The following is an 11,826-nucleotide window of genomic DNA, read 5'->3' as shown; positions in this document are numbered from 1 at the left end:
TGACAGCAGCTCTGGGTGTAACAGGAGTATAATACATTAGGTAAGAGCAGAACTGTGACTGCAGCTCTGGGTGTAACTTGCGTACAATACATTAGGCAACAGCAGAAAAGTGACTGCAGCTCTGGGTGTAACTGGAGTCTAATACATTAGGTAAGATCTGAACAGAGACTGCAGCTCTGGCTGTAACAGGAGTATAATGCATTAGGTAAGAGCAGAACGGTGACTGCAGCTCTGGGTGTAACTGGACTACAATACATTAGATAAAAGCAGAACAGTGACTGCAGCTCTGGGAGTAACTAGAGTACAATACATTAGGTGACAGCAGCTCTGAGTGTAACTGGAATACAATACATTAGGTAACAGCAGAACAGTGACTGCAGCTCTGCCTGTAACTGGAGTACAATACTTTAGGTAACAGCAAAACAGTGACAGCAGCTCCGGGTGTAACAGGAGTATAATACACTAGATGGTGGCCCGATTCTATCGCATCGGGTATTCTAGAGTCTCTGTTAAAATAAAAAATAGTTATAAAAAGTTATATACTCACCTTCCGACGGCCCCTGGACTCTGTCCCGCCTCTCACCACGCTCTTCCGGTCCCAGTAATACTTAGCGAGAAGGGCTGGAGATGATGTCACTCTCGTGAGAGCACGTCATCAGCGGTGTTTCGCGCAAAGAATTACTCGGATCGGAAGATGCCGGGAGTGTGGTGAGAGGAGAGAAAGAGTCCAGGGGCCGTCGGGAGGTGAGTATATCACTATTTTTTATTTTAACAGAGACTCTAGAATACCCAATGCGATAGAATCGGGGAACCATCTAGTCTACTATATAATCGTCTAATTCTGTCTGTCTGTGTCAGGACTCTGGACACTTTTGCTATGTTCTGGAATTTTGCCCTTCTCCAAGATGGTGGTCTGGCCTTCATGTGTTCCTGTCTGCTGCCTTTAAGACTCCACCCCAGTCATTAATCAATGCTGGAGTATTCTGCCTGTGTTCCTTTGAATACTGGGTTGTCCTGGCTTCACAGCTGCTGTAGCTTGCTTAGGTTGTTCCATTCGTGGTTGCTTCAAGAGACTATACTGCACACCTCTGCTGCTGCCCGCTCCACAGCCGCTGGCTGTCTCCGCTGCTCTGCTGTCCCGTTACCTGCTGCCACCTGATCGGTGAGACTTACTGTTTGCTCCGTCCTAAAGAATCTACCGTGTGCTTGCTACTTGTGGTTCTGCGATTCCGGCTGACTCAGCGGCCCTGCCGTGCCCTAACCGGACCAGGGTTAGGGTACCCACTGGATAGACTTTCTGAGAACTATACCGTACTGATAACGGCATCTGTTTCCATAGTGGCCGGTTATAACGTTCTGGACTTTGTTCCTAAACTATGCTCCAAGCATTCGATACTTTGAAAGGCGTATACCCTGCAACTGGCCGCTGACCCCTAGCAGCAGTTTATTGACTTTTGTGTTTGCCTTGTTCACACTGTGCACGCATGGTTTTGCTGTGTTCTTATATAAACTCGATTCACTTAACTCTGGACTCTGCTGTGATTGTGCTTCTTGCCAAGAAACCCCTGTAGTATCCACTATAGTTGTTACAGTCTGTAACGGAAAACCCACGTCGCTGATTGGTCGCGACAGGCGCAGTCCGGCCACGAATTGGCGCGGCATTCGAATGACGCACGCCACCGCTACTGTCGGGAGATCTGCGGCACTAGCTGCTGGTCTCCCAACGGTTACCGCGGGTCATCTGCCACACGGAGGTCAGCAACGATGCAGCCGGGAGATGACCGGTGCAGCACTCAATGTGCGGATAGTACCCAGGGTCCAGAGGAGAGGAGACTCCCTTCCAGGCCCTGGATACCATAAACCTGTAAAAAATAGAATTACAATAAAAAATAGTGTTATCCTCACCTTCTGACGGCCCCCGGACTCTTTCCTGCCTCTCACCACGCGCCCGGCATCTTCCGGTCCCAGTAATGCTTTGCGCGAAAGACCGCTGATGACGTCACGCTCTTGCGATAGTGACGTCATCTCCATTCCTTTGCGCTAAGCATTACTGGGACCGGAAGATGCCGGGAGCGTGGAGAGATCGGGGGCCGTCGGAAGGTGAGAATAACCTTTTTTTAAATTATTTTTTACACTCTATCTTTTACTATTGATGCTGCATAGGCAGCATCATTAGTAAAAAGATGATCACAATTGTCAAACACTATGCTTGACAAGTGTGACCAACCTGTCAATCACATTCCAAGCGATGCTTTAAATCGCTTGGAATGCGCTTGCATTCCGCATGCGAAAATCGTGGGAAAACGCATGTTTTCCGCGGGAAAACGCATGTGAATTCTCATGCGTTTTTCCCGCGGCGGGAGTTGCTGAAATTTCTGCAACGTGGGTACTAAGCCTCAGTGTGACACGTAGCAGCAACCAGGCCCACGCTGTGAAATCGCCGATCATGGTGGATCGTCCTGGATCATCTTTTGAACGTCGGTCTCCTGCTGGCCATATTTTAGAATACCCGATGTGTTAGAATCGGGCCACCATCTAGTCTGGGCTATAAATACCTGCCAGTTAACCCCTGAAGAAGCATTTGCAAAACGCGCGTTGAGGTTCCTGTCTCCCACGTTCTCTGAAGGTCGGTCTTTTGTCATTTCATGCCTTTACTATTTCTATTTTGCATCGATCAGGTCTATTGTGGGCTATGTCTACAGCGAAATGCCTATATTAATGTCTGTTGTTTAACTATGATATACATCTAGCCCATATGTTAAGGCACTTTGCACTTTATTCCTAACTTTATTTTGCTCCTTCTTTGGTCCATATTATTGTTTATGGGTATTTTGATTTATGCACTAGGCACTTTATCCTCAAACCCATTGTGTTCTTTTTCATATACATTACCATTATTCTCAGTAACTATTTTATGGCTACTTGGTGTCGTATATGGTTATATGATTGAGGCACTTGCACTTTTATATTAACTGTATTGGATCATATACATATGTATTTACTATATGGACTTGTTGCAATATGAACAGTATACCTGACTAGACATTTTTTGGCACCTATATAGACCTTGATTGGCTTTCCTGCATTAACGTGGCACTTAGTTGTCGCTCCCTTTTGTATTTTTTTTTTTAATATTTCTTTTACATTAGAATTAACTATGTGATTTTAAAAAGTGTTAATAAAGAATTGTGTTACTTCTACAGCTCTGGTATCCATTTGTTTACCCCATATATGAAGGAAAAGTACTGTCTGGGCACACGGCAGAGCATGGAAGGGAAAGAGCTCTGTTTGACTTTTTAAATGCCAAAATCGCTGAATCTAAAGTGGACGCCATGCTGCGTTTGGAGAGCCCCAGATGAGCCTAAACAGTGTAAAGCCCCCAAGTGACATCATTTTGGAAACTAGACCCCTCAAAGAATGTAACTAGATGTGTGATGAGCACCTTGAACCCACTGGTGCTTCACAGAAGTTTAGAACGTAGAGCCGTGAAAAAAAAAAATCAATTTTTCACACAAATGTACATTTAGCTCCAAATTTTTTATTTTCACAAGGGTAACAGGAAAAATAGACACAAATCTTTGATGTGCTATATCTTCTGAACACAATACCCCATATGTGGAGGAAAACTACTGTTTGTGCGCACAGCAGGGCTCGGAAAGAAAGCAGTGATGCTTTGGAACACAGACTTTGATGTAGTGATCTGGGGGCGCAATGTCATATTTGGAGAGCCCCTACTGTGCCTAAACAGTGGAAACCTCCCACATCTTTCCCCACTTTGGAAACGACAGCCCTCAATGATTTTATCAGGGGTATAGTTAACATTTTGAACCCACAGCTACAACACAGAATTTGATAACATTAGGTCGCCATGTTGCTTTAGCCTTAATTCTGTAATTTTCACAGTGGATAACAGGAGAAAACAAAGCACATAATTTGTTATGCAATTTCTCTTGAATGCAATGATACCCAATATATGATCAAAAACTTCTGTTTAGGGACGTGGCAGGGCTAGGAAAGAAAAGAGCATTATTTGTCTGGAATAGATTGCAAATGCCCATGTCGTATTTAGAGAGCCCCTGACATATGAAAACAGCAGAAACCACCCAAGTGACCCAATTTTGGAAACTATACCCCCCTCAAAGAATTCATTTAGGGGTATATTGAGCAATTTTACCCTACAGGCAATTGACAAAACTTTATAAGTTTTAGATGTGAGAACAAAAAATTACATTTTTTCCACTAAAATACTGTTTTAGCACCAAATTTATAATTTACATGAGGAGTAATGGGAGAAATTGGACTCCATAATTTGTTATGAGCTGCTGCAACATTCGGGAGAAATAGCATATGTGGTTGTACAGTGTTGTTTGAGCAAACGGCAGGGATTGGATGTGAAGGAGCTCTACTTTTCAATAGATTGAGGGCTTCATTAGCTGAGCCCCAGATGCCAGAACAGCAGAAACACCCACAAGTCACCCCATATTGGAAACTTCACTATCTAAGGAATGCATCTAAGGGAATAGCGATGGAACATGGAGCAATCAGATTGTTGCACCACCATACAACAATTATGTCTTAGTATTGGTACGTGGAACCGAAGACCACACACAGTTAACTGCAGCAGTAAAGTTGTATTGGAGAGCACAGAACACCCATTATACTGTATAGGAGAGCCCAATGGTGGTCTCATACTAAATTGGAGGACACTGGGGAATCATACTGTATTGGGTAGATGATCGTGCCCTCTTACTGTATTGGGGACACTGTAGTAGCATCGTAATGTGTGTGAGGGACACTGGAAGGTCATTATACTATGATGTAGGACTAATGGGGCTTAATATTGTATAGTAAAATACACTATGGAGGCAGAACACTCAATGTGGGGGCTTCAGTAAGGCTAAATGTAGAACTGCAACAAAAGAGCTGAAGTGTAAGTTGGTATATATGCAATGTGGACGTGCATGTTCACATTAGTCATTAAACAGACAAGACCTAAAAAAAAAAAAAAGCAAAAAGAGCAAATAACTTGCAGTAAGTAAACAAATGGCAACAGTGCAAATAAATATAACATTGGATACTTAGTTGATATTGACTTGGTAAAAAAAAACAAAAAAAAAAACTTAAAAGCCATCCCACCATGACAAGGTGACCCCAACAGTCTTAACCTTTAGTATTAAAACCTTAAAATGTGTCAAATGACGTCAATGTGAATGTATACCAACTTACACTCGTTTATTTCTTTCGTTTGTTTCTTTAGGCAGAGTCAACCATTATCCTTACACCATGACTGTAATCCAATCTACTCTACTCTTACCCATGGATCTGCTTGATATTTCTTTTTCCAATCCTTGAAGCATCTTGTTTATTCATATACTGTGAGGGAAATAACTATTTGATCCCTTGCTGATTTTGTATGTTTGCCCACTGACAAAGACATGAACAGGCTATAATTTTAACCCCTTCACGACATGCGCTGTACATGTACTGCGCATGTCATGTTCCCCCTTTGATGTTGACTCCGGCGCTGAGCCCACATCTTTCCTGGTACGTCAGCTGTTTTGAACAGCTGACATGTGCTCAGATCAGCCGCGGGTGGAATTGCGATCCATCCGCAGCTATTAACCCGTTAAATGCTGCTGTCAATCTCTGACAGTGGCATTTAACGCGTGGTTCCGGCCATCGGGCCGTAAAACCGCCCATCAGTGACCCCATCACATGATAGCGGGTCACCGATAGGTTGGCATGACAACGAGAGGTCTCCTGGAGACCTATATGGTTGTCACTGCCGGATTGCTATGAACACCTCCCAATGGTTGGCGCTCATAGCAAGGGAACTATTCTGCTACATACAGGTGATCTGATCATCGCCTAAATGTAGCCGAGCCGATCGGGTTATGGCAGCTTCTAGTGTCCCATGGAGACTATTGAAGCATAACAAAAGTAAACAAAAAATGCTTTAAAAAATATAACAAAATAAAAAATATAAAAGTTCAAATCAACCCCCTTTCACCCCATTCAAGATAAAATAAAAAAAACCATACCAAATATGTGTATTGCCGCATTCAGAATCATCCGATCAATAAAAAAAGATTAACCTGGCCGCTTAACGGCGTAGCGAAAAAAAAAGTAAAAATGCCAGAATTACGGGGTTTTTTTGGTTGCTGCGGCATTGCGTTAAAATGCAATAAATGGCGATCAAAATGGTATCATAAAAAAACTTCAGCTCAGCACGCAAATATGGCCTCACCCAACCCGAGATCACGAAAAATGGAGATGCTACAGGTCTCAGAAAATGCCAAATTTTTTTTTTTTAACTTTGGATTTTTTTTTCACCATTTAAATTAAAAACCCTAGAAATGGTTGGTGTCTATGAACTCATAATTACCTGGATAATCATAATGGCAGATCAGTTTTAGCATTTGGTGAACATGGTAAAAAAAAAAAATCCAAGAAAGAGTTGCAGAATTGCACGTTTTTGCAATTTCACCGCACTTGGAATTTTTTTCCCATTTTTGAGTACACAATATGGTAAAACCAATTATGTCATGCAAACTACAACTCGTTCTGCAAAAAAACAAGCCCTCACAAAGTCATATTGTAGGAAAAATAAAGTTATGGCTCTGGGAAGAAGGGGAACAAAAACCAGAAATGCAAAAACAAAAAAGGGCTCTGTCAAGAAGGGGTTAAGGGTAGGTAAAATTTAACATTGAGAGATAGAATATCAAAAATAAAAACCAGAAAATCACATTGTATAATTTTTATAAATTTATTTGCATTTTGCAGTGAGAAATAAGTATTTGATCCCCTACCAACCATTAAGCGTACTTGCTCTTACAGATCAGTTAGACGCTCCTAATCAACTCGTTACCTGCATTAAAGACAGCTGTCTTACATAGTCACCTATAAAAGACTACTGTCCACAGAATCAATCAATCAGACTAACCTCTACAACATGGGCAAGACCAAAGAGCTTTATAAGGATGTCAGGGAAAAGATCATAGGCTTACACAAAGCTGGAATGGGCTACAAAACCATAAGTAAGACGCCGGGTGAAAAGGAGACAACTGTTGGTGCAATAGTTAGAAAATGGAAGAAATACAAAATTAGTGTCAATCGACATCGATCTGGGGCACCATGCAAAATCTCATCTCGTGGGGTATCCTTGATCATTAGAAAGATTACAGATAAGCCTAAAACTACATAGGGGAACTTGTTAATGATCTCAAGGCAGCTGAGACCGCAGTTATCAACTAAACCATTGGGAACAAATTATGCTGTAAAGGTTTAAAATCCTACAGTGCCCACAAGGTCTTCCTGCTCAAGAGGCACATGTGCAAGCCCATCTGAAATTTGCCAATGAACATGTGGATGATTCTGTGAGTGATTGGGAGAATGTGCCGTGGTCAGATGAGACAAAAATTGATCTCTGTGGCATTAACTCAACTCGCCATGTTTGGAGGAAGAGAAATGCTGCCTATGAATCAAAGAACACTGTCCACACTGTCAAGCATGGAGGTGGAAAGATTAATATTTTGGGGATGTTTCTCTGCTAAGGGCACAGGACTACTTCACCGCATCAATGGGAGAATGGGTGGAGCCTTGTACCGTAAAATCCGTGAGTGACAACCTCCACCAGGACATTAAAAATGGGTCGTGGTTGGGTCTTCTAGCAAGACAATGACACAAAACATACAGCCAACGCAACAAGAAGTGGCTCAAAAAGAAGCACATTAAGGTCATGGAGTGGCCTTGCCAGTCTCCAGACCTTAATCCCATAGAAAATGTATGGAGAGAGTTGAAGATCCGAGTTGCCAAAGCGACAGCTTCAAAATCTTAATGATTTAGAGATGATCTGCAAAGAGGAGTGGACCATAATTCCTCCTGACATGTGTGCAAACCTCATCGTCAACTACAAAAAACATCTGACTGCTGCGCTTGCCAACAAGGGTTTTGTCACCAAGTATTAAGTCATGTTTGCCAGAGGGATCAAATACTTACTTCTCACTGCAAAAAGCAGATAAATTTATATAATTTATACAATGTGTTTTTCAGGATTTTATTTTTGATATTCTATCTCTCAATGTTAAAATTAATCTACCCTTAAAATTTTAGACTGTTTATGTCTTTGTCAGTGGGCAAACTTACAAAACCAGCAAGGGATCAAATATGTATTTCCCCCACTGTAATACATTAGTTTCATGATGTCTGTACCATGATTATCCCTCTTTATTTCTATGCTTTGAATCTTTATGTAATGAAGTCTATATTTTGCTTTTTTCTGTTTATTGTTATTATCCCACCAAAGACAACATCTGCAAAGAGTTTGTATGTTCTCCCCGTGTTTGCGTGGGTTTCCTCCGGGCACTCCGGTTTCCTCCCACATTCCAAAGACATACAGATAGGGAATTTAGATTGTGAGCCCCATCGGGGACAGTGATGATAATGTGTGCAAAACTGTAAAGTGCTGAGGAATATGTTAGCGCTATATAAAAAAATAAAGATTATTATTGCTATATTATGCTGTTACAAAATAAAAAAAACTTTGAAAATTGAAATGGCTACTTTCCTGTGTGCGTTTTCAGATGTCTACCAAGAAGTGATTTCCGATTAAAACATTTCCCACATTCTGAACATGAAAACGGCTTCTCCCCTGTGTGAATTCTCTGATGTTTAACAAGACTTCCTTTCTCTTTAAAACATTTCCCACATTCTGAACATGAAAATGGCTTCTCCCCTGTGTGATTTTTCAGATGTGCAACAAGATGTGCTTTCTGATTAAAACATTTCCCACATTCTGAACATGAAAATGGCTTCTCCCCTGTGTGAATTCTCTGATGTTTAACAAGACTTCCTTTCTCTGTAAAACATTTCCCACATTCTGAACATGAAAATGGCTTCACCCCTGTGTGATTTTTCAGATGTGCAACAAGATTTGTTTTCCGATTAAAACATTTCCCACATTTTGAGCATGAAAATGGTTTCTCCCCTGTGTGATTTCTCTGATGTGTAACAAGACTTGCTTTCTCTGTAAAACATTTCCCACATTCTGAACATGAAAACGGCATCTCCCCGGTGTGATTTTTCAGATGTGCAACAAGACGTGCTTTATGATTAAAACATTTCCCACATTCTGAACATGAAAATGGCTTCTCAATTGTGTGATTTTTCAGATGTGCAACAAGATTTGCTTTCCGATTAAAACATTTCCCACATTCTGAACATGAAAAAGGCTTCTCCCCTGTGTGAATTCTCTGATGTGTAACAAGACTTGCTTTCTCTGTAAAACATTTCCCACATTCTGAACATGAAAATGCCTTCTCCCCTGTGTGATTTTTCAGATGTACAACAAGATATGTTTTCTGATTAAAACATTTCCCACATTCTGAACATGAAAATGGCTTCTCCCCTGTGTGAATTCTCTGATGTTTAACAAGACTTCCTTTCTCTGTAAAACATTTCCCACATTCTGTACATGAAAATGGCTTCTCCCCTGTGTGATATTTCAAATGTGCAACAAGATGTGTTTTCCGATTAAAACATTTCCCACATTCTGAACATGAAAATGGCTTCTCCCCTGTGTGAATTCTCTGATGTGTAACAAGACTTGCTTTCTCTGTAAAACATTTCCCACATTCTGAACATGAAAATGGCTTCTCCCCTGAGTGAATTCTCTGATGTCTAACAAGATGTGATTTATTTGTAAAACATTTCCCACATTCCGAACATGAATATGGTTTCTCTCTTATGTCAGCTATTTCATATTCAACAGCCCTTCTGTAACTTTTGTTTTGCATATTTGTCTTTGATGGAGCAGAGAAAAGGACCTGATGAAAATGAACAGAGGACAGATTTTTTCTGATGAGATCTTGAGATGTATCTGGTATAATGACATGTTCATCACAGGCATCGGGTGTGGTATTAAGATTATCTGCTGAAAAATCTGAGAATATCAGACATCCCTCTGAGATCCTGGTACAGTCATCTGCTAAGGATAAAAATGATTTTATTATTTTTCATTAACACTGCATTGGAACAATATTACTAACCATACTATTAGATCATTTATAGCATTCCCATGCAAACTGCAATACAATTCAATTATAGACAGACTAAGGCAGGGCTGTGGAGTCGGTAAGCCAAACCTGCGACTCCGACTCCTCAATTTCCCTTACACCGACTCCGACTCCAACTCCACGACTCCGACTCCCACACATATTGCTTATATTTAAGTGAAAAATTTATTGTAGTACAATGTGAACCTCAGACATTTAATCATTTTTATGATCCAATAATCAAGATATTTAGATAGAACAGAATATATATTGGTGTACTACCCGGTTTTCATTCTTTTTGGTACAGATACGATATGGATAGACAGATATGGATAAATGGATATATAGATAGAGCAGATTTCTAATCTGCTTTTGCTATTGAAAACATTATCTATGAGCTCAAAAACCTTTCAGGTGATGCAGTTTTTTAAAAAGATGATCTGCTTTTGCAACTGAAAAACGTATCCTCAAAAAACACATATGGATTGCTGGTGCATCGCTAAGTGGTTGCTAGTGAGCTGCCACACAGGCAGATCTCACCAGCGACTAAGCAGTGGTCGGGGGTCGCTACTTACCTGTCAGACGAGGCGATCCTGACGTCCTCCCGCCCGCGTCCACGCGTCGCTCGTCGGCGCCACAGGAAGCCCAGCAGGAATCGGCCGATGAGAAGTGGCCCAGGCCGTTCTCGCGCGATCAGCGATCATCGTGGGGGAGCCGGTCGGAGGTAAGTGTCACATGTAGCGATATCGCTAGCAATATCGCTGCTACATCACAAAATCAGTGACGTTAGAGCGATATTGCTAGCGAAACCGCTACGTGTAACGGCCCCTTAAGACAATAGACCACAAAGAGGGACTGAGATTACAGTGTTAGGTCACCAGGTTATGTCCTTACAAATTTCCACTACTCTATTATAGCAATCTTTTCAGTTCATGTTTCCCTATGTCTGTCATGAATCTGATTCAGTTACATGTTCAGAGGAGACTCCTAAAAGGGATCTGTAATCAGTTTTATTAGGAGATTCCTTCTCATACATTCTCTGACAGGTACAATCACTATAGCACAGAGAAAAGGACATTGGAGGAGACTGGTCATGTACACAAGTCATGGCTTTGGAGAAAAATTTTTTTTTATATATTTTTATTGATGTAACTAAACAGTTGATACAAGAAAGAAGAATAAGTCCTTTATATTCATGTATACAGTTGTGCTCAAAAGTTTACATAACCAAGCAGAATTTTTGCTTTCTTGGCCTTTTCTCAGAGAATATGAATAGCAATATCATAACTTTTCTCCACTCATGGTTACTGGTTGGGTGAATCCATTTATTGTCAAGCTACGGTGTTTTCTCTTTTTAAATCATAATAACAACCCAAAACATACAGATGACCCTGATCTTAAGTTCACATACCCTGGTGATTTTGGCCTCATAACATGCACAGAAGTTGACACAAATGGGTTTGAATGGCTACTAAAGGTAACATCTTCACCTGCGACCTGTTTGCTTGTAATCAGTGTGTGTGCATAAAAGCTGAGTGAGTTTCTGGGATCCAGACAGACTCTTGCATCTTTCATCCAGCCACTGATGTTTTGGATTGTGAGTCATATCGAAAGAAAAAGAATTGTCAACGTATCTACAGGAAAAGGCAGTAGAACTGTATAAAACAGGAAAAGGATACTAAAAGATATCCAAGGAATTTATAATGCCAGTCAGCAGCATGCAAACTGTGATTAACAAATGGAAAATCAGGGGCTCTATAAAAACAAAACCACG

The 11,826-nt window shown here is 41.0% G+C and overlaps 1 protein-coding gene across 5 annotated transcripts in view; it reads right to left on the bottom strand.

The window, feature by feature from the left end:
• Positions 1 to 3,518: 3,518 nt before the first annotated feature.
• Positions 3,519 to 11,826, bottom strand: part of LOC141073718 (uncharacterized) — an 81,617-nt gene continuing 73,309 nt past the window's right edge. For 3 of the 5 annotated variants that reach the window (XM_073561095.1, XM_073561078.1, XM_073561087.1), the window contains one exon: positions 3,519 to 9,985. In XM_073561095.1, coding sequence (XP_073417196.1) covers positions 8,559 to 9,985 — 1,427 coding nt within the window. In that variant the 3' untranslated portion in view covers positions 3,519 to 8,558. The remainder of the gene's footprint in view (positions 9,986 to 11,826) is intronic. The other 2 variants (XM_073561105.1, XM_073561115.1) reach the window with 1 other exon arrangement.

The sequence above is a fragment of the Dendrobates tinctorius genome, unplaced genomic scaffold (assembly GCF_039654945.1).
Source record: "Dendrobates tinctorius isolate UK_male_01 unplaced genomic scaffold, ASM3965494v1 ptg000014l, whole genome shotgun sequence".
Taxonomy (NCBI): domain Eukaryota; kingdom Metazoa; phylum Chordata; class Amphibia; order Anura; family Dendrobatidae; genus Dendrobates; species Dendrobates tinctorius.
This window is presented reverse-complemented; position numbering and strand designations above follow the sequence as displayed.